General features: G+C 35.0%; 1 protein-coding gene across 2 annotated transcripts in view; it reads left to right on the top strand.

The window, feature by feature from the left end:
• Positions 1-24,931, top strand: part of DYNC2H1 (dynein cytoplasmic 2 heavy chain 1) — a gene marked incomplete at both ends in the record, with an annotated part of 362,190 nt that overhangs the window by 251,389 nt on the left and 85,870 nt on the right. For both annotated transcript variants that reach the window (XM_079708170.1, XM_079708169.1), the window contains one exon: positions 2,788-2,892. In XM_079708170.1, the coding sequence (XP_079564296.1) occupies positions 2,788-2,892 (105 nt within the window). The remainder of the gene's footprint in view (positions 1-2,787; positions 2,893-24,931) is intronic.

Here is a 24,931-nt window from a genome sequence, read left to right as displayed (position 1 = left end):
AAGCACTTGTCATTCACAAATATGGATTTTTTTTTATTATGCCAATATGCAGCCTGATTCTCTAAACTCTAGTTTGGTGTCCTATTACTTTTGGATACTTAATGATCACTGATTGATGATAATAGGATATAGTAAATAGGTAAATCGTGAAGGGGGTGGCCAAGGAAAATTTTTACATTGTAGGGCTGCCATGAAGATCTGTAATGGGGAATATGCTACTTCTTCATAGTTATGAGAGTACTCTGATACATTAAATTTGAAAGAAAGCAAATATTATTTAACAATATCTTCATACTCTGGCTTATAAATTTAAAGAAGTTCTAAATATACAAGAGACATTCACTTTATCTAGCTTTCATAGCAACATTTTTGTTTATGTGTATTTATTTTATCCAGCTGTAGCTTTTTACTTTGAGTCATCATATAAAAGCCTCCTAGAATGCAATAATCTTTTCCAGAAAATAGTACAAAATGTAGCCCAAAGATTTCAATTCTAGTTTATTTTGCCACAAATTTGTATTTGTGTGAATGCCCAAATAACATTTTCATTACATAGAGTATTAAAATTATACATTTCTTCATGAATTACAAAATATATATATTCAATTATATAGTTCTGTCAGTATTGTGCCTTTTTCTCTTATTCAAATACTTTTCAAGAAAATTCCTTTGTTTTAGTGATATGTCAGAAAACAAAGCTTAAAAATCAGTATTAAACATATTACTCTATTGAATATCTTATCTATTTTGTTATTGAGTATTCCATCGATTTTGTTTTTCAGTATCTTTCATTCACTTACTCATTCATTCAGTAATACACATTGAACATTTGCTCAGTGATAACACTGTTCCAGACTTTGTGGATCTCTTGATGCACTGTGGAGTTTACTTTTTATTGGGAGAACCTTAGAGTGAATGAGCAAACAGAAATATCACATAGTTATTTATTATATATTTATTTCAGAGAATGTACCATGAGAAGTCTTTCATCTCTATTGTTTGAAGCTTAAATTGAAAAATAAAATATATACAGAAAAGTGTACATCATAAATGTACAATGCAGTGCATTTTTATACATTGAGCACATGATTGCCACCAGCACTGCGATCAAGAAACAGAACAGTTTCAGCTCCCCAGAAGTCCTCCTCAAGTTCCCTTCTAGTTACTACCTCCCCAACAAAGGATACATTAGCTTAACTTCTAACAGCCTGTGTTAGTTTTGCCTGTGTTTGTACTTCATGTAAAGGGTATCATTTGGTGTATATTCTTTTGTGTCCAAATGAGGATAAATCAGTTTGGATATGTAGTAGTCTCCTATTTAGGAAATATGTCAGTGTATAGTCCTAGGTAGAGAGAAGACTCTAGCCACACTAGATGAGAATATTTCACAGACATTTAAAAATGAATAAAGTGTATAAATACAAAGAATAATAGCTTTAAAATTATAAGATGATTATAGGAATTCCCTGGTGGTCCAGTGGTTGGAACTCTGTGCTTCCACTGCAGGGGGCATGGGTTTGATCCCTGGTCGGGATACTAAGATCCCACATGCCGTGAGGCACATGAAGATCTGGAATGGGAGATTTTTTTTAGATGGGAGATTTTTTTCCATCTAAAAAAAAAAGAAAAATTAAAAAATAGAAAAAAAAATTATAAGATTATTTATGAGAGTCAATGTTTAGCTTTCTATTTAATTGAGTTAGATAGAAGGAGGAAGCCAGAAGTTTCCCAGGAGATGAGAAACACACACACATATGCATGGATATATACAAGCATACACTCACATATACATACATATATATTTATGCATATCTACATTGTGATTGAAAACCTTAAGGAAGTATACTGAGATATAGGAGAGGAAATATTTCAAAGAACAGCATGTCTTTCCAAACTTTGACATACTTCCTGTAGTTAAACTCCAGGAAGCCCAGGACCTGTGTCTTGGAAATACTGCAGAGGCAGCTGCGAAGGATGAGAAAGGATGATGGGGGTGGGGGCAGAAGATGAGTCTCCTTCACCAAAAACAGTTTCTCCTACTTCAGCAAGAACAGTTTAGATGCATATATTTACACTACCTGCCTTAAAATAACTCGTCTCCTCATGAAAACAAACAAAACAATTCCCGTCTTTCAATCAAACTGAATAAATCCTCTTGATCTACACTTAGTTTCCCATCTAGAATCTGAAGTGAAAACTGTTCAGATGAGTGCTTGGCAAATCAAGCTTTTGCAGTGCTTACAGTAATTCTTGGGATGAAATGATAGGATTTTCGATACATTTCATCACACCTCACCAGCGAAGACTAACTGTGGAATTGCTTTATAATAAAGCAATTTACAAAGCAGTTCTTGCATATCAGACTGTGTGAGTATAGGTTTCTGGGAGTTCTATAAGTTTAAAAGAAAAGATTGTTGGAATATTTATCTCATTATAAACAGAGCTACACTCTGCAGATTAGTCTTTGGTAGGTTACAGGAAAAATAACTACACATAGTAGGCATAGTTATCAAATATGTTTGTTTTAATCAATTCCCCTCTGAATTTGAGAAGCATAGGATAAGAAAGTATTGTATCAAATAATTTAAGTACAAACAAGTATTGACAAAGAATATTTCCATTAGATTACTGAGTTAATGCTATACAGACTGAAAGTGAGATTTACCTAGACAAGGTAACATGAATAATTTATCATTTACTACTTCACGATATTCTGGTTCTTTCTGATTTCGGTGGTTGTAAGTTTAATCTTTATTGAAAAAATGTTTTTTAATTCTTTGTGTTTAGGACTATCGTGCCATCATTGAAAAACTTCCAGAGGATGACAAACCTAGTTTCTTTGGTCTACCTGCCAATATTGCTCGTTCATCTCAGCGTATGATCAGTTCTCAGGTAACCTAAAAAAAGATACATGTTTTAGAAAAAATGTTGCTACTGAGCCTAAAAGAAACATTACATTTTATTTAATACTACAGATCCACATGCTTTTATTTAATTCTTTAATTTTATTTAATACAATAGATTCCAGTCTTACCTTAAATAAATTTTAAATGAGCCAAATAGTTCTATCTTAATACATTTGTTAAAATTAGTAAAATAACACTGAACACTATCAATTTTATCCAAAATATATTGGTTTTACTCCTGTGATTTATCTTATTAAGGGTACTTTAAATTTAATTTATGCCATTGAATATGTCACTAAATTTGATATTTTCATAACAAATATCAGATATAGAGATATAATTTGCATAAAAGATAAATATTTCATACGATATTACTCATGACTGAATGTTGTAAAACATTGAGGGAAATATGGATTTTTAAATTATTGAGATGTAGAAAAACATTAGCCACGAACACTGTATATTCTAGCTTCTACTGAGAACAAATAATTAAGAGCTAACATTTATTGACCTTTAACTGTGTGCCTGAAAGTGTTTTAAATACCTTATACTCATAAACTTTAGTCTTTATAAACTCTATGAGGTAAGATGTATTACTTTTCCCTCTCAGTACCTGTGGAAACTGAAATGGAGAGAGTTAAGTTATTTACCCAAGATCACAGAGCCAGTAAAAGGCAGAACCAGTGTTCAAATTGTCTGTCTGAGAAAAGACATGGCCTCTGCACCATGTGCTACAACTGCTCCTCAGGCATAAATGTACTGCTAAGTATGTGCACCAAATTGTGAACTGTTACAAAAGGTTCGTTGTGAGTCAGTGTATGGAAGATTCTCATTGCTCTTAAAAGTTTACTTTTGGTAATTTACAGGCATCCTAGATAGATTACCTTATTTAGCTGTACTGTTTTGTACTTTTTGCTATTTTAGCCAACATTTATAAAATTGGTTATGTTTTCTCTCTTATTATTCACTAATTTTTTTCTCTCCTATTATTCACTAAATTGTTCATTGTGGAATTTTAATGTTCATTCTCACATCTTTGTAAAAGAGATGTTTGAGTATATAAATATATGCTCATTTGCATAATGTGTAAATAAGTATAAATGTTTTCTGGAACAAATAAGATCTTAACAACCTCTTCGTCTATGCTAGCTGAAGGCACTCTCTAATTCCTTTTCCCTTTCTCATGCAAGGTGTTAAGTCAAGTACTCCCATGAAGGAATGAAACTCCTACGTGTCCCTTAGCTTCATAACGTATATGATTACACTCTATTCTTTTCCTTCATGCTTTTTGTTGACCTGAGATTGTTATTTTTCAATAACCCCATCAATAACATATAAGAATTGCATATGTACCTTTGTGTGTACTTGTTTGTGTTGTATATGTGTTTGTGTATAATTTTCCAACAATGCTTAAACAAAAAAGGTTAAAACAATTAAAAGGTCATTACAAGAATAAAAGGCTCTTTCATAGAATTCAAGAAGAGTATTTACTGTGGGAATCTTATCAAAAGAAATTCAAGAGTCTGTCTTGAAAGTCCTGTTATTAACATGGCTTTCACAACTTCTAATGTCAGTATCATTCAGCTTCTGAAAGAATCTCCTTTAGCCCAGCTTGGATCAAATGTCTAATGAAGGGGAAAGAGTAACCTAGGATAGATACGGCCTTAGAGACTTCTGGGAAGGATATAAGACAAGAAATACAGAATACTGAGCATCTTCATCTTATGGAGAGGCCCACCAACCACCTATATGTGTACCTTCTTTTGCTCCTGGTCCATGTATGGCTGCCATTGATAAGAGCCCAGACTGAGAGGACCGTCATGGCACTAAATCACAGCCTTAGTTTCCCACAAATCTTCTACTATATTTTAGTCACATAGGTACAGGGCTTGCATGCTATGCTAACATGAAGCTCATCAGTATAAGTGGAATCCCAGGGATCAGGGGTTTCATAGCAAACTAGGCAGACAAACATTTTACATTTATCTTACCTCTGTAGTTTCTAGAAAAGTAGTACTGTAGGGAGACAGACTCCAATCTCATTTTCCCAGATAGTCCTGAGACAACCCAGGCTTTATTTTTACTTTTTACTTTGTCTAGTTAGTATACCAAAGAATTCTCTAAAAGTTATTTTACTATGACCTAATGTGTGCTATTTTTTTCTTGCCTTAGTATTTAAAATTTTATAACTATTTATTAGATGAAAAGAGGGTAACATGTTCTTCTTTAAAGTTTTTTGGTGGTACAAACTCTCTTAATATTTATATTTTAACTGTCAGTCTATTTTACTGTTAATTTACTTAACTGTTTAACAGTTCTTTATTTTAGTTTTTATACTTAGACAGCTTTCAGAGTGCATCAATTATTGTAACATTTCTTTTTCATAATTATAAACATGTATATATAAACTGATAAAATTTCTATATTTAGAGCTTTTCACTCCAAGTCACATTTGGAGCCACACTTAGAATGCTTGGCCTTCTTTGAAAATGAATGTTCAGATATGAAGCAGTCTGAATGACACTGAATAGATTTCAAAAATAATATTATTGATCATATACAAATTCAGGGATGTGGAACTGATGTTGAAGCAGGTATTTGATGATTTGGCATTTTAAAATTAATTGAGTGCATCCATACTAGGCAGACACCACAAGTGGTGTTTACTACAGTGTTAATGATACTTATGTTCAGTGCTGTGAGTCAGCTTTTTGTTTGTTTGTTTGCTGATGTAGTGATATTTATCACATTATGTATTTATAGTACAGTATTATTGCTTATATTCATTATACTGTGCATTAGATCTTTATGGCTTATTGCTGCTTGTTTTAAGTTTGTACCCTTAAACACAATCACTCTTATCTCCGCCACCCTCATCCCCGGGTAACCATCATTTTACTCTCTGTTTTTTACATGTTTAACTTTTTAGATTCAATACTTGACTTTCTTTGACTTATCTCACATAGCATAATTTGCTTGAGGTCCATCTATGTTGTCACAAATGGAAGGATATCCTCCTTTCTTGTGGCTAAATAATATTCCATAGTGTATATATTCTACATCTTTTTTATCCATTCTTCATTAATGGTCACTTGGGTTGTTTTCATATCTTGGCTATTGGGAATAATGCAGCGATCATCATGTGAGTGCTTATATCTTGTTGAAATCCTGTTTTCATTTCCTTTGGGTATATACCTAGAAGTGGAATTTCTAGGTCATATTATAGATCTATTTTTAATTTTTTGAGGAAATTCCATACTGTTTTCCATAGTGGCTGCACCAGTTCACACTCCCACCAACAGTGCATGAAGGTTCCCCTTTCTCAACATCCTTGCCAACACTTGTTATTTTTTGTCTTTTGATGATAGCCATTATGACAGGTATGAGGTGATACCTCATTGAGCTTTGAATTTTCATTTCTCTGATGATTACTGATGTTGAGCATCTTTTCACATATCTATTGGCCATTTTGATGTGCTCTTCAGAGAAATGTCTCTTTTGTTCTTCTGCCCATTTTTTAATCGGATTTTTTTGTGATTAAGTTGACTGACTCTTTATATATTTTGGATGTTAACCCCTTATCTGGTTAGATAGCCTCATCCACCAGAGGGCAGACAGCAGAAGCAAGAACTACAGTCCTGCAGCCTGTGGAACAAAAACCACATTCACAGAAAGATAGACAAGAAGAAAAGGCAGAGGGCTAGGTACCAGATGAAGGAACAAGATAAAACCCTAGAAAAAACAACCAAATGAAGTGGAGATAGGCAACCTTCCAGAAAAAGAATTCAGAATAATGATAGTGAAGATCATCCAGGACCTCGGAAAAAGAATGGAGGCAAAGATTGAGAAGATACAAGAAATGTTTAACAAAGACCTAGAAGAATTAAAGAAAAACAAACAGATATGAACAATATAATAACTGAAATGAAAAATACACTAGAAGGAATCAACAGCAGAATAACTGAGGCAGAAGAACGGATAAGTGACCTGGAAGACAGAATGGTGGAATTCACTGCTGTGGAACAGAATAAAGAAAAAAGAATGAAAAGAAATGAAGACAGCCTAAGAGACCTCTGGGACAACATTAAAGGCAACAACATTCACATTATAGGGGCCATGGAAAGAGAAGAGAGAGAGAAAGGACCCGGGAAAATATTTGAAGAGATTATAGTCAAAAACTTACCTAACATTGGAAAGGAATAGCCACCCAAGTCCTGGAAGTGAAGAGAGTCCCATACAGGATAAACCCAAGGAGAAACACACCGAGACACAAAGTAATCAAATTGGCAAAAATTAAAGGCAAAGAAAAATTATTGAAAGCAGCAAGGGAAAAACGACAAATAACATACAAGGAAACTCCCATAAGGTTAACAGCTGATTTCTCAACAGAAACTCTACAAGCCAGAAGGGAGTGACATGGCATATTTAAAGTGATGAAAGGGAAGAACCTACAACCAACATTACTCTACCTGACAAAGATCTCATTAAGATTCAATGGAGAAATCAAAAGCTTTACAGACAAAAAAAAGCTAAGAGAATTCAGTACCACCAAACCAGCTCTACAACAAATGCTAAAGGAACTTCTTTAAGTGGGAAACAGAAGAGAAGAAAAGGACCTACAAAAACAAACCCAATACAATTAAGAAAATGGTAATAGCAGCATACATATCAATAATTACCTTAAACGTGAATGGATAAAATGCTCCAACCAAAAGACACAGGCTTGCTGAATGGATACAAAAACAAGATCCATATATATACTGTCTATAAGAGACCCACTTCAGACCTAGGGACCCATACAGACTGAAAGTGAGGGGATGGAAAAAGATATTCCTTGAAAATGGAAATCAAAAGAAAGCTGGAGTAGCAATACTCATATCAGATAAAATAGACTTTAGAATAACGAATGTTACAAGAGACAAAGAAGGACACTACATAATGATCAAGAGATGAATCCAAGAAGAAGATATAACAATTATAAATATATATGCACCCAACATAGGAGCATGTCAATACATAAGGCAACTGCTAACAGCTCTAAAAGAGGAAATTGACAGTAACACAATAATAGTGGGGGACTTTAACACCTCACTTACACCAATGGACAGATCATGCAAACAGAAAAGTAATAAGGAAACACAAGCTTTAAATGACACAAGAGACCAGATAGATTCAATTGATATTTATAGGACATTCCATCCAAAAACAGATTACATTTTCTTCTCAAGTGCACATGGAACATTCTCCAGGATAGATCGCATCTTGGGTCACATATCAATCCTCAGTAAATTTAAGAAAATTGAAATCATGTCAAGCATCTTTTCTGACCACAACGTTATGAGATTAGAAATCAGAGGGAAAAAAACGTAAAAAAACACAAAAACATGGAGGCTAAACAATACATTACTAAATAACGAAGAGATCACTGAAGAAATCAAAGAGGAAATGAAAAAATACCTAGAGACAAATGACAATGAAAACACAATGATCCAAAACCTATGGGATGCAGCAAAAGCAGATCTAAGAGGGAAGATTACAGCAATACAATCCTACCTCAAGAAACAACAAACATCTCAAATAAACAATCTAATGTTACACCTAAAGGAACTAGAGAAAGAAGGACAAACAAAACCCAAAGTTAGTAGAAGGAAGGAAATCATAGAGATCAGAGCAGAAGTAAATGAAATGGAAACAAAGAAAACAATAGCAAAAAGATCAATAAAACTAAAAACTGTTTCTTTGAGAAGATAAATAAAATTGATATACCATTAGCCATACTCGTCAAGAAAAAGAGGGAGAGGACCCAAATCAATAAAATCAGAAATGAAAAAGGAGAAGTTACAAGAGACACCGAAGAAATACAAAGCATCCTAAGTGACTACTACAAGCAACTCTATGCCCAAAAAATGGACAGCATGGAGGAAATGGACAAATTCTTAGAAAGGTAAAACATTCCAAGACTGAACCAGGTAGAAATAGAAAATATGAACAGACCAGGGACAAGTAATGAAATTGAAACTGTGATTAAAAATCTTCCAGCAAACAAAAGTCCAGGACCAGGTGGCTTCACAGGAGAATTCTATCAAACATTTAGAGAAGAGCTAACACCCATCCTTCTTGAACTCTTCCAAAATACTGCAGAGGAAGGAACACTCCCAGACTCATTCTATGATGTGACCATCACCCTGATACCAAAAGCAGACAAAGATACTACAAAAAATGAAAAGTACAGACCAATATCACTCATGAATATACATGCAAAAATCCTCAACAAAATACTAGCAAACAGAATCCAACAACACATTAAAAGGATCATACAGCATGATCACGTGGGATTTATCCCAGGGATACAAGAATTATTCAGTATACACAAGTCAATCAATGTGATACACCATATTAACAAATTGAAGAATAAAAGCCATATGATCATCTCAATAGATGCAGAAAAATCTTTTGACAAAATTCACCCATTTATGAAAAAAAACTCACCAGAAAGTGGGCATAGAGGGAACATACCTCAACATTTGAAAGGCCATATACGACAAACCCACAGCCAACATCGTTCTCAATGGTGAAAAACAAACCATTTCCACTAAGATCAGGAACAAGACAAGGTTGCCCACTCTCACCACTCTTATTCAACATGGTTTTGGAAGTTTTAGCCACAGCAGTCAGAGAACAAAAGGAAATAAAAGGAATCCAAATCGGAAAAGAAGAAGTAAAGCTGTCACTGTTTGCAGATGACATGATACTATACATAGAGAATCCTAAAGATGCTACCAGAAAACTACTAGAGGTAATCAATGAATTTGATAAAGTAGCAGGATACAAAATTAATGCACAGAAATCTCTTGCATTCCTATACACTAACGATGAAAATCTGAAAGAGAAGTTAAGGAAACATTCCCATTTACCACTGCAACAAAAAGAATAAAATACCTAGGAATAAACCTACCTAGGGAGACAAAAGACCTGTATGCAGAAAACTATAAGACACTGATGAAAGAAATCAAAGATGATACAAACAAATGGAGAGATATACCATGTTCTTGGATTGTAATAATCAATATTGTGAAAATGACTATACTACCCAAAGCAATCTACAGATTCAATGCAATCCCTATCAAATTACCAATGGCATTTTTTACAGAACTAGAACAAAAAATCTTAAAATTTGTATGGAGACACAAAAGCTCCCGAATAGCCAAAGCAGTCTTGCGGGAAAAAAACAGAGCTGGATGAATCAGACTCCCTGACTTCAGACTATAGTACAAAGCTACAGTAATCAAGACAATATGGTACCGGCACAAAAACAGAAATATAGATCAGTGGAACAGGATAGAAAGCCCAGAGATAAACCCACACACCTATGGTCAACTAATCTATGACAAAGGAGGCAAGGATATACAATGGAGAAAAGACAGACTATTTTGTAAGTGGTTCTGGGAAAACTAGACAGGTACATGTAAAAGAATGAAATTAGAACACTCCCTAACACCGTACACAAACATAAACTCAAAATGATTTAGAGACCTAAATGTAAGACTGGACACGATAAAACTCTTAGAGGAAAACATAGGAAGAACACTCTTTGACATAAATCACAGCAAGATCTTTTTTGATCCAACTCCTAGGGTAATGGAAATAAAAACAAAAATAAACAAAGGACCTAATGAAACTATCTATTTTACCTTATAACAGCTATTTTTAATTATCAGTTAGATTGCAATATTCCATGTCTTTGGGGTTGGTTGCTGGAAAATTGCCACTTTCTTTTCGTGATAGTGTGTTACTGTGATTTTTCAAAGTGTTTGATGAAAAGTGCCTATGCCATCACATTTGAAGTAGTGAGCATCTTTCTCATTTAGGCAAGACTTTGTTTACTTTGGTTCTAACAGCTCAATAGGTTGATAATTAGGAGCCTTTTTTGTTTTCCAGAAGGTGGCGCTATAGAACGTTTTTGTTTTTTTCTTATTGCAGATGAAGACTCACTGCTGCTAAGGTGGGGAACAGGAATGTGTAAAAAAAACCAAAAACCTGGCCAAAAAATTGTTTTAAAGTATGGCAACAGAGTTGGGGGTGGTGTGTACTTAGCACTAGGGGCATTGGGTGTGCCCGTGGCCCAGGAGGGGATCTTCACGTTAAAGGATCTCAGAAGTCCTAGGGCCAGAATCCAGGGGCAGACAGCAGGAAAGGCTTTACTTCAGATCTCTTTGTCTGCCTACCTCCCTTTTCCTTCTCTTCCCCCAGTCACTGCACTGTCTCCTCAGAGAGAGCAGTGAGTCCCTCCTCCTGCAGAATGTGTGGCTAGGCACACCTCCACTCAGTGACTTCACTCTCCACCTCCTCTGCCAGAAAGGTTGTACTATCCTGCTGCTGGACATGCCTCTGCCACCTCCAGCTCCACAGCCACTACCCTCATTCTGCTGCGTCCACCCACTTTCAGGTGCACATATGTGTAGATCTCTCAGGTGTCCTGGTATGACGTATATAGGTGCTTTTTTCAGTTAGGGATGTCCAATTAGTTGTAAATCAAAAAGGAGAGAAAAAAGGAATGACTCACACTGCCATGATGCTGTCAGTCGCTCCCAAATTTTTTTTTAATCTGTTGCAATATATACACAATAACATGTTTCATCCACATCACCTATTACACTACCCTTTTTCCTTCAACTCTTCCACCATTTTATAAATGTTGTATGGGTGCTGTTGCATTAGTCAAAATGTGAATGTCAAAAGGAAGAAGCTTTGGGTTTTATTTTTGATGGTGGGGAGGGGAAGATATCAACTTGATGTGTTAATTCGATGGGTAAATGAATGATATTTATTATTTGTAATAATAATACTATTTGAGGTGTCCATGTAATATCTAGTTGAAAATGTCTAGTAGGAATTTTGACTAAATAAACACAGTAGAGAATTCAGGTATACATTTAATTTAAAAAGAGGTTGACAAACAGCAACCATCTGTTGGAGTTGAAGCCATGGGAATGAGAGATTACTAGGGAACAATGATAGAGCAGGAAGAAAGAGTGCCTGGAGGTAGAACTCTGGGAAATACCTACATTTAACATATGTTCAGAGCTGAAAGGATTTTAGCAAGAGTAAACTGCAGTCAGAAAATAAGACAATCAGAAGAATTTTAAAGGAGAGTTCCAAGGTGATAGGAGTGTATGGCAATGGTTTTAAGTGGAGTGGAGAAGGAGTTCTAAGTGCTAAATGTTGATCAGAGTTGAGAATGTCATGGGCCTTGACCAGGTTTTCAAGACCTTCTAGAGCCTCCTCCTGTAGAAGGTTGGAGGGTGGAAATAAAATTTCAGTGTTTGGGGAGGCAGGGGGTGGGGCAGTGGGTGAAAAAGTGGTGCAGATGAATAGAGGTGATTAATTTAGAACTATAGCACTGACCAAAACCTATGTATCAGCCAAAAAACTTAAAAAGAAAAGGCAAAAATGTGGTAATTTAATGTGAATACAAGATTCAGGGAGACATTAATGTTGGAAGAGACTGGAGTATGTTTTTTTCCTGTATTCTGTTACAGGACTGTGAGTTACTTCAGGGTAGAGAATGACACCTGTTTGCTGATTGTACCCTACTACTTTCCACTGAGTATTGCTATGATTTTAAAGATGTATTTTACATTTAAAGCAACCATAAATATTGTTTCAGTTGATTTGTAAACAAAATGCTTTAAAATATTTCTATTAGCTTTTTGGTTAAATACATTTCCAAGTTCCTTTGTTTACCTCATTTCTGTTGGAACTGCCCTTGCCACTACTTTTTGCTTGTTTAAATATTTTGTTCAATACCCTGTCCAAAGTTCACCCTCTTCATGAAGTGTTTGTATTGATCCTCTGATATTTTTTACTTTTATATATGCTCAACTATCCAACATTAATTGCCTCCAATGTACCTTGGTCATAAAATAGGTTTTGGAAATGTAGAGATGAATAAAAATAGTCCCTGTTCTGAAGGAACTCAGTCTAGTGGGGGAAAAAGATTATGAAAAAGTCCCCCTGCAATATAAAGGATAAAATAGAAGCATATATTCTAGTTATTGAAGTACGTATCCTGAGAATTTGTATCTCAATGAATGTATGCACTTTTCACTTTTAATTGCTGAAGAAAATTTTTGAATGAATTAGATTTTTTTTTTAGGGGGCTTCCCTGGTGGTGCAGTGGTTAAGAATCCACCTGCCAATGCAGGGGACACAGGTTCGATCCTTAGTCCGGGAAGATCCCACACGCCGTGGAGCAACTAAGCAACTAAGATCCCACTTGCCGCGGAGCAAGTGCACCACAACTACTGAGCCTGCACTCTAGAACCCGCGAGCCACAACTACTGAGCCTGTGTGCCTAAAGCCTGTGCTCCGCAACAAGAGAAGCCACTGCAGTGAGAAGCCCACACACCACAACGAAGAGTAGCCGCTGCTCACCGCAACCAGAGAAAGCCCGCGCACAGCAATGAAGACCCAACACAGCCAAAAATAAACAAATAAATAAATTTTTTAAAAAACAAAGATGATTTTTTTAAATGTTTAACAGAATTTGTGCAATTAAGCCAGTTTGAGTATATGAGAGCACTTTAAAATTAAGCTAAATGAGGCTCCACTAAAGAAATCTTTAAAGTGAAATTATACCTCTCTTACAATTTCAGATTTATGAATGTTAGAAATTTTACTTTTTATAGTAAAAAAAAGTTCCAGTTCCTACAGCTTATTTTGTTAAACAAAAGTTTTTTGTTTGAGAAAATGAAAGCTAAACATAATTAAGTTTAATATTTAAAATCATGTTCTTTAATCAGTTAAGTCCAAAACTGTTATCATTAGTCTGTGTCCTTGTTTACCAAGATGAGGCAATATCTTCTGTAGGGGATATATATTGATTTTTGTCTACCCAGATATATGAAATAATTAAAATAACACTCAAGAACTAGTAGGTCTCAGTTTTTTGTTTGGTTCTGATGGAACTGTTAATGACAATGGCATTCTCCTTTATCTCTTTCACATTCCTTCTCCACTTGAACCAAAACTGAGCAGAAAACAGTACTCTTATCTCCTTGGTGAAAGTACACCAGCAAAGTCACTCAGATTTCTTCCCTGGATTAATATTCAGATGCTGAGACCAAAAAGGTGCTCTTTTCATTGGATTAGAGAAATAAGAATATTAGAAATCTATTCTTGGTTGTGGCCATACTTGGAGTGAAAGAAGGATCAATAATAAGTTAGCCTCAGGGATAGAGAGAGATGAAAAGAGCATTGTTTCTACTCTTACAACAACAGAAGAAGCCAAACCAAGTACATGACTTTTCTTGAACCTATCAGAGAGATGAATTAGCGGTACAACTAACTGAAATCTAAGGAGAGACAGGTGCCTGCAGGTGGTTACAAGACACAAGCGTTTGTCCACCTGGAGCAGATGCAGCCAGACACTGGTAGGAATTAAGCTTAATGAATTGGTCAAGGCCAAGTTCAGGCTACTAGAAAATGAAGACCACAGATATAGGGTGAGTTCTCACCCTCTTAAAGCCTTTTTCCCCATGGACCCCCAACTGGTGAGAGTACTTACAAAACTTCCTTTGCGATGGTGGCCTGAGGGAAGGGAATCATGTCAGTTTGGGAGGAGGAGAGGCATGAAACTCTGTCCCTATCTGCTTTATGGAGCAAAAGCCTTAATATGTCGGGAGAGACAAAGAAACAAAACAACAAGTATAAAAACCACTGTTGCCCTCAGGGTACTGAAGAAAACTTGATGCAGCTAGGAGAAGTTAATAGAAAAAAAACCTCTCTACTCCTCTGTTAGGGTAAGGAATCTATGCCTGAATTACACAGTTTGGAGGAGCAGAAGCAATGAGAAGGCCACATCCTTGAGACCCGTGGGTGCCGTATCTACCTAAGACTGAAGCCTAATCAGGACAACAAGAATGCTGCCATCTCTTCTTCTCCACCATCAAGTAATAAGTAGCAGTGATTACACTGCTAGAAGGGTTATCATCAAGTGCAGACAGATCATCTCTGAGACATATTAGCAAACAGAAGAAATCCACTGTACCTGTGGGAAGGGACAGGAATCTTTGCCAGGCCCAGAACTATAGCTGGGGCAGGGGAAGGGGCCCTGAGAAGCCCACTTCTCTAAGACCCAGGGATACAGCGTCTAACTAAAACTGAGTCTTAATTAGAACACCAGAGTGGGCTAGCAAACACTGAGTAATAAGCAACAAGCAAATACGGTAAAATGTTAATTGTAAAATCTAAGTGTTGAGTATATGGGTCTTCACTGTATAATTTTTTCAAGTTTTCTGTATATTTGAAAATTTTCAAAATAAAATGTTGGAAAAAAATAAGTAGCACCTTTACTTATACTTATTACTTATAGTAATTACTATACTATTACTTACTGCTAAGAGTCACAAGAGACAGACCCTTTGAGGTGCAGAAAAAAGAGAAGACCTAAACATGAGGGTGGAGGAGACATGGATAAAAACCCACTGTCAAACCAGGCCCAACCTAAATAAAAGGTATCTGCAGAAGAATTTGAAACCTGTGATGTACTAAGGGTAACTCTAGCAACAGCTACCCTCACATCTAGCCCAAACCCTGACTTAGTTAACACAGACCCCACACTAAAGTCCTAACAGAAGGAAAGAAATGCCCATTTCCAAGCATTAACAACACTACCTTAGTCTCTACCACTCACACAAGATGGTCAGCTCTTAACAAAACACTATAGTGCATATGAAAGGGCAAGAAAAGATAACACTCTCTTAAAAGTTTTGTCTCTTGAGAGAAAAAATAATAGAACTAGACTTAGATATGACACAGATGTTGGAGCTAACAGGCAATTTAAAATAATTATGATTTTTATGTTAAAGATTCTGGTGGAAAAGGTAAACGATATGCAAGATCAGATGGTTAATTTTAGCTGCAATATAGAAACTATAAAAATTAATAACAGTGCTAGAAATAAAGTGTATAGTAACAGAGATGAAGAATATCTTTGACAAGCTAGTCAATAGACTTGAAACAGCCAAGGAGAGAATCACTGAAACTGAAGATAAATCAATAGAAGTTCCCCAGACTGAAACAGAGGAGAAGAAAAGAGTGGAAAAAAAAAAAAATAGAACAAAGTATCCAATATTGTGGAACAATATCAAACACTGTAACAATTATGTACTTGGGATCCACAAATCCATGAAGTTCAAAGAACACCATGCTGGATAAATCCCCACCCCACTCACACCAAGAAAAAACAAACCCACCTAGGCATAAAATATTTAAACTGTTGAAAACAAAAGACTAAAACACTGAAGGCAGCCAGAGGGGGAGAAAAGACATACTACATACAAAGGAAAAAAGTTAAGGATTAGAGCTGCCTTCTCCTCATAAGCCATTCAACTCAGAAGACAATGGAATGGTAACTTTAAAGTGCTGAATGAAAGAACTTTCAACCCTGAATTCCATGCCTAGCAAAATATCTTTCAAAAATGAAGAAATAAAGTCTTTCTTAGACAAATAAAACCAGAACTTTTTGCCAGGAGATTTACTCTACAAGATTGTTACAAGAAGTTTTTTAGGCATAAGAGCTGTGATAGCAGACAATATTGAATCTACACAAACAAATGAAGAGCTCTGGAAATGAAATAAAGTGAGTTAAACTAAATTTTTATTTTAATTTCTTTGAAAGATAACTAACTGCCTAAAGCAAAAAATAGCTTCAATCTCTTGTGTATTTATAGTGTATACAAAATAAAATGAACAATAATAGCACAAAAATTAGGAGGAAGGAATTTGGAGTATACGGTTTAAGGTCCTTATAGAACATGTGGCGCATTATAATAATATTTGAAGACTGACTCTGATTAATTAAAGATGTAGAGTATAAACCATAGGGCAACCACTATTTTTTTAGCAAGTTATAAATAATAAGTTAGTGTGGAGATAAACTGAAATAATAAAAATTCTCAATTGAGGATTAGAATTGGGTATTAGCATATTTTATGACCTTTGAGAAAAGAATATTTTTATCCAGAGTTCAAGTAATGTGTTGTATAGAATCAGTTGAATGTATCATACTGTAGGGGAGGAAAAAAAATCGTTTTTTTTTTCTCTTCTTCTAGATTCTCAGCTGGGGCTTTATGAGAAAATACAGTTAACAAGAGAAAAGCATACAAATTTATTTGTTTTACATGCCATGGGAGCCTTGATAAGGAAATGAAGGCGCAAAGAAGCTGTTAATCTTGAGTGTTTTTATGGCAGGTCTGATGAAGAGTGGAAAGTTGTGGGAAAATGTGATAGGACAAAGTGGTATGAGCTAAGAGTAGCAAGACAGGGGAAACTTAGCAAGGCCTGTTTGTTAAGATTCCTCAGTGTCCTTCTGTCTTCAGAGATCAGGATGCTCCTTTCCTCCAGATTATAATAATGAGGACACCTCTCACATGAGGGTCTTATCCACTGCTTCAGGGGAGGGTCAAAGAGTCCTTCCTGCACCTGCTGTTTCTCAGATGCCTTTAAGTTAAAATATTCAATATGCCAAGGTTCCATATTTAGGGGTAGTATGTACTGAACCCCAACAATACTTTTTGTTAATCTTAGTGGTGAATGTGTCTTGAGTAAGCCATGGATTTAGGACAAATTTTAAAGCTATGGGCAAATTGAACGTGTTTGATGACTGAGATAAAGCAACCAGAGTAGAGGTGGAGATTGGATGTGCAAGAAATGGGGTGATTCATGCAAACAAGGAGACTTGGGCAGGTACGTTAGCCTTGTAAAAACGGAAAAGATAATTGTGCCTTAGAGATGAGATGAAAAAGAACACAAGTAACAAAAAGAGGTATTTTGAAGCAGACAGGAGAAATTTGAAGGCTCTCTCATGCCTTTGGTTTTCTGGATCTTCTCATTAAAGGGTAAGTTCATAAGTTTAGGAAACTGGGAAAAGTTAGATAAGTCTCCGTGTTTAGGGTTTGTCAGAAGGACTCAGAGATACATCAGATAATGCTCAATGAGAATGGATGGCATGAATTTGTAGTGAAATGTCTTATCCTACTTCCTTTCTTCAGTATCTAATTGTTTTCTCGTTGTTGGTGACATCTAGTTTTTGTCTAGTACTTAATGGATGTTAAAGATTTTTTTTTGTCTTTTTAGATCACTACCTTTAATTTTATATTTAGACAAGTTTAGTGCTCATGTGAATTATCCTGCTACTGAGATTTATTAAAATTTCATCCCCCAAAATATTAGTATTGCCCATCTTTATTATTAATATTAGCCATTATAATGAATGTGAAATGATATTTCATTATGGTTTTAATTTATATTTTTCTGGTGACTGGTAATATTGAGCAACTTTTAATATGCTTATTGGTCATTTGTATATCTTTTTGTGAAGTGTCTGATCAAATCTTTTGCACATTTAAAAAAATTCAGTTATTGGTTGTCTTACTATTGAGTTGTAAGTGTTCTTTATTGTTTCCCCCATTGAATTACTTTGTCTCCTTTGTAAAAAGTTAGTTGACCACATATACTGTGGTCTGTTCAATTGATCTATATGTCTACTGGTATGTTAAAACAACATGTCTTGATTATCGTGATTTTGTAGTGAGTCTTTAAATCAGATAATCTAAAGTTCTTTTCCTTTTTTCTTCTTTTTCAGTATATTTTGGCTATTTTAGGACCTTCCATATAAATTTTAGAATCAGTTTGTCAATTTCCACACACGAAAAAAAACTTACTGGAATTTTAATTGGGATTACATTGAAAGTAGAAATCAATTGGGGGAGAATTGAAATATTATCAATATTGGGTTTACTGAACTATACATAGAGCATCAATGTTTAGGCCTTTTAGAATATATTTCTGTGATTTTTTATATTTACTTATCTTTTCTGATGTGATTTTAAATTATATTGTTATTCTATCATCTTGCTAAATTAAATTACTAATTTTAATAACCTTTTTTGTAGCTTCCTGAGGTTTTCTACGAAAACAATTATCTTGTCTACAAATAAGGACAGTTTTACTTCCTCCTTTCCAATCTGTATGTAATTTATTTTTCTTGCCTTTTAAGTGTGACAAGGCTCTCCAGTAAATACTGAATAGGAAGAGTAGACTTTGCCTTGTCCATATCTTAGAGGAAAAGCATTCTGACCATTAGATATGATGTTAGTTGAGGGTTTTTCATAGATATCCTTTGTCAGATTGAGAAAGTTTCCTTCTGATCTTACTTAAGTAATTTTATGATCATTTTGGTATTCTAAATGACATGAGACCTGCATATCAGATTCTTTTTTTATAAACTAGTCAAAACAATGTCACATTTCTCACTTGACTATAAGTTCAGAATTAAAACTAAAAATTAAAAAGAAAAACAGCTGCTAAGGAATTATACTAGTAGAAAATACTTTAGATATAATCTATTCAAAACTTTATTTAGAGAGGTATTGAGTTCCTACTGTCATACACTGGTAAGCAGTATGCCCATCACTGTAATTTAGGTTTTTGATTTATGAAATTCCCCCCATAGGGGAGAGTTCTGCTTCCAAAAATTCAGTTCTTTAGGAATTTTTTTTTTCCCTCAAACGACTATCTTAAACCTACGAACTCCTACATTTGTTAATTGCCAGTTTTGTTCTTCCATTTAAACCCCCCCCCAAAAAAAAAAAGTATTTTCTTTGTTCTGAGTTTGTGATTTGATTCCACGGCTATATGGGGGCAAAAAAAGTCACATTATTGAATCTGATATTTAAGACCTCCACTTCAACAATTTCAAACTGTGATTTATGGAATTAATAAACTCAGGGAAATGGTAAAGTGCAATTCTTAAAATAGTCTTCAGCAAAACCACTCCCTCAATTTCTTGAGAAATCAATGAATCTCTAGAGCAATCTGAGATAATTATATGAAACTTTGATGCAAATAATTCTAACTTTTGTGCATCTAGTCAATACCCTGCATGATTCAGAAAAAAAAGTCTTAAAAGTCATTTGAATCCACATTTACACATACACTTAAATCTTTCTATGGAGATTTTAGGTATGGTCAAATAAGGGTTGGCTTCTGGAAAAAGACTTCCTTATTTTAGGCCAGCCCAACTCTATCCAGGAAATAAGATCTTCTAACAAAAGGATGGACATTTTCATATTCTATAGATGGTAATAGCAATAGTCATTTTCCTACAGTCACTTCCCACCTAACTCAGAGTTAAAACATTCATTGCAAAGGTCTCCCAGCACCTACATGCTCAGGCCTTCAACTCCCTCTTTGCCTTGTCTTCTAATCCTCTTTTCTTGTCTTTTTGTCTTCTTATCCTCTTGTCTTCTTGTCCTCTGTTCCTTGATTACTCTGGGGCAGCCACACTTGCCACACTTGTCTTGAGCTTCTGCCTAAGAGCCTTCGCATTTTCTGTTTCGTTTGCCTGGAGTATTCATCCCCTAGATATCTGCATGCCTTACCTTTTAACTACCTTCAGGTCTCTAAATATTAACTTATCAAACATGCCTTCCTTGACCACTTATATAAAATAGCAACTTCCCTCAACACTTAGTATTGCTTATTCCCCTTAACCTGCTTTTCTTCTTAAGACTTAATGTACTATAGGACTTATGATTCTATAGGACTTGTGCATTTCTCTAATTTTCAATTTTTTACTACTTTTCAAAATGCAATATTTGATACCTATAAAAGACCATATATGTAACATTATATATATATATATATTTATTTATATATATAACATTAAAAGCATGATGATGTAATGAAACCTGTGAGCCGATAACAACAGACTATTTTGTTTATAACTTTTTTATAGTTTTATACTTTTTTAATAGTTGTGTTATATACATGTACTTACACACACATACACAGCCATGCCTAAAAATACATTGTTTCATTTTTTGAACTTCAGTATATTGCGTGTGGTGTTCTAGGACTTATTTCATTCCACATTATTTTTCTAAGATTTATTCGTGTTTCTGGTTTAGCTGTAGTTTCACTCATTCTTATTACTGTATAGTATTTCATCATGTAAATATAACACAATTGGGGTTTTTTTTGGCTATTACAAATATTTTTACTGTAAACATTTGTGTGCTTGTCTCCTGGAATGTCTGTGCAAGAGTTTCTCTAGGGTATACACCTAGGAATAGAATTGTGTCAAACTGTTTTCAGTGACTGTACTAATTTACTCTCTCACCAGAAGTATGTAATATCTACATCCTTTTATTCTCAGCAGTACTTGGTATTTTGGGGTGCCTTCATATTTACCAATCTAATGGGTTAAAATAGTATCTCATTGTGATATTAATTTGTACTTTTGATTACTAACTAGATTGACCATCCTTTCATATCTCTATGGGTCATTCCTTCTTTTTTTAATTGGAGGGACAACAATGAGAGATGTGATTGAAACACAGTGAGGGAGAGGCAGAATGGTGGGATATGAGGCCAGGAGGTAGGAGGGGGTAGAGGTTCACTAGATAATGCTGAGCCTCGTCAGTAAGCTGTGGTAATTACTAAATCTGTCTGGGGGCATATAGCTTATAGAGAATTGACAACGGGACGAAGACTTGAAGCAGAGAGGCAAGTTAGAAAACAATTGCAGTAGGCTAATGTATTGCTCAAAAATGGTAGCAGGTTTGTGGGAGCAGTTGTTATTGATCATATTCCTTATCAGCTTTAATTTTTCTGTAAACAAGAAATTGTATGAGTAACATTTATTTTTCTATAAAAGCTACATATTCACTTATTTTTTCCTAAAAACCATTCTTTGAAGTTCCAGAACTTTATTATTTTTTTCATAGACTCAATAGGAATTTCATAGCAAAATTCTTAAAATATGTTATACTTATTCTTAAAATGTAATGATGGCTTTTTTATTGCCAAAGATTTGAGGATTAATTGTTAGTGTAATAATTTTAGCAACATTGCATTGAATGGCTTTTATAAACTCAGCAGCTGTGGTTACTCAGACTCAACAGCTGCAGTTATCCTGACTCAAATGGTTTTACATCAGTTATTAGAGAAGTCACAAGTTCCTGGTAAATTCATTTTTTTGAAATCAGGAAGCTTAAGATCCTCTTTTCTCTCAGATATCCTTCTATTTGAATATCTTAACTCACATTTCAGGAACACATTTATTATTTACAACTTTGCCAATGGCACCATCAGCAAAAAGAGGTAATATAGATGTACTTTTATACACCGTGTATAACCTTCTGGCTTCTACCTGTAAGCAAATCTGAGTTTGAATACTTGTCACATTTTGAGTTGTATGACCATTTAAGACAAAAGCCAGGGGATTGGAAGACTTTATCAGTCTGCTTAATTTTGTAGCATATACAAAAATGATTTTATATTTATTACTTTTGAATGAAAGGGAACACTAAGTTCGCTAATACTGTAAACTTGATTTTTTACTTCTATAATTGATCATTTAGTTAAAAAACAAAAATATCTCTTAGTTTGAAAAAATGGCAATTGAAGAGAAAGAATTATACATTATCTTACCTTTCCTTTGTGAATTATATAAGAAAGCTTTTCTTTATTGAATATTTCTAGATAATAAATATAAAAGGAATGAATAATTTGAAAAATCAGTTTTACAAACCCTGATAATTGATCCAGAAAATTATTATCAAAGGTGGAAACCGTTAGATGGAAGATTGATGGGGAAGTTTGCAAGAGAGGGATCAGCTGTTACCACTTGTACCCAGTGATCAAACTTGTATCACAAGGAGAAAGTATTCAGACACTGTGTGCCTCCTGATGTGAGGCAATATGAAGTACACTTTCCAAAAGTATTCTTTCAGCAAAGTGAACCTGAACCTAATCAAGCCTTTAGAAATCATTTCCAGTAACAGGAAACAGAGGGGGTAATGGAACAAATTACACCACTCGATCCAGAATGTGGGACATTCTACAAGATAATGGACTCAGTTTTTTCAACAGATTAATGGCATGCAAAAGAGGAAGGGCAGAGAAACTGCTCTACATTAAAGAGACTTAAAACACATAACAACTGCATACCCTTTCTGTGGATACTGATTCAAACAATCCAGTTTAAACAAATTTTGAGACCAATCAGGGAAATTTAAATATGGATTGTGTATTATATAACACCAGTGAATTTTTATTAATGTTGTTAGGTGAAATAATAGTATTGTGGTTGTGTCCATTTCTTTTTGGGATATGTACTAAGTACATAAGAGTTAAATAACATGATCTGGGATTTGTTTTAAAACACTTAAGGAATAATAACAAAATAAAAGAAAATAAATTAGAGATGATGGAAGCAAGTTCAGGAAAATCTTGACCATAGTTGAATCTGGATGGGTATCTTTGTGTATCTTTTAAAATGTTCTTAAGAAAATCAACTTTTATATATCTTTGAAAATGTTCACAGTAAAATTAATTTTACAGAATTAAAATAAATGTGATGGATATTTATATACCTTCTTGACCTTGTCACCCAATAAATGTAGACAGCTTTTAGTACTTACCTCCAAAAAGTTCCTGGAGGGAGGCAGCAGGCCACTCCATGGTAGATGTTGGAAAAAAGTTGCTTACTTTCTGAACCCCTTCACAGTTAGAGCACAGGCATGACAGGCACCAGCACCAGCCTATGAACAGAGATCTAGTGAACCAAGGAGGTGGATTCCTTCCCTCTCTTGGGAGGCAGCAGCACTCGAGGCAATTTCTAGTTCATGGGTAGCATCCAGAGCCAAGGCCAGTGATGAGAGTGAGAAAAGTCATAGCCTCTATGCTCACCAGGAAAATCAGCTTTTCCTTACTTATTCTGACCAAAATAACCAGTGTTTTTATTGGTCCTAACGCCCACTTTTCCACTTTCCTGGTGTTTCTGTTAACTACAAAGCATTGTTTTAATAATTATCATGGTGGTTAATTGAATAAACTGCACATATTTTTATATTTATAAATTTATTTATTTATTTTTGGCTGTGTTGGGTCTTCGTTGCTATGCGTGGTCTTTCCTCTAGTTGGGGCGAGCGGGGGCTACTCTTCATTGCAGTGTGCGGGCTTCTCATTGCACTGACTTCTCTTGTTGAGCATGGGCTCTAGGCGTGCGGGATTCAGTAGTTGTGGTGCACAGGTTCAGTAGTTGTGGCTCACGGGTTCTAGAGTGCAGGCTCAGTAGTTGTGGCGCACTTGCTCCGCGGCAAGTGGGACCTTAGTTGCTTAGTTGCTCCACGGCATGTGGGATATTCCCGGACCAAGGGTCGAACCTGTGTCCCCTGAATTGGCAGGCAGATTCTTAACCACTGCACCACCAGGGAAGTCCTAACTGCACATATTTAGAGTGTATGGTTTGACATATGATACACCTGTGAGACCATCACCACATCAAGATAGTAAACATCTCCATCACCCCCAAAAGTTTTCCCTAGCACTTCATAGTCCCTTCCTCCTCTCTCCCCTCCCCTATCCCAGGCAACTCTGATTTCTTTTTTGTCATTAGTTTGCACTTTCTAGAGTTTTATATAAAAAGGTTATACAATTAAGTGATCTTTTCTGTCTGGCTTCTTTCTCGTTCAACATTATTATTATAAGTCAGAAAGAGAAAAATATCGTATATTAACACATATGTGGAATCTAAAAAAATGGTATAGATAGTCTTATTTGCAAAGCAGAAATAGAGACACAGAAGTAGAGAACAAATGTATGGAAGCCAAGGGGGAAGGGGGTTGGGATGAATTTGGAGATGGGGATTGACATATATACACTATTGATACTATGTATGAAATAGATAACTAATGAGAACATTCTGTAAAGCACAGGGAACTATACTCAATGCTCTGTGGTGACCTAAATGGGAAGGAAATCCAGAAAAGAGGGGATATATGTATACGTATAGCTGATTCACTTTACTATACAGCAGAAACTAACATAACATTGTAAAGCAACTATACTCCAAAAATTTTTTTTATAAAGATTCACCTGTGTGATCTTATCAGGAGCCTGTTTTTTTTGTTTTGTTTTGTTTTATTGTTTTTTTTACTGATTAGTAGTCCATTGTA

This window comes from Hyperoodon ampullatus (assembly GCF_949752795.1).
Source record: "Hyperoodon ampullatus genome assembly, chromosome: 7".
Lineage (NCBI taxonomy): Eukaryota > Metazoa > Chordata > Mammalia > Artiodactyla > Ziphiidae > Hyperoodon > Hyperoodon ampullatus.
The sequence above is the reverse complement of the archived record's forward strand: the minus strand, read 5'-3'. Positions and strand labels throughout refer to the sequence as shown.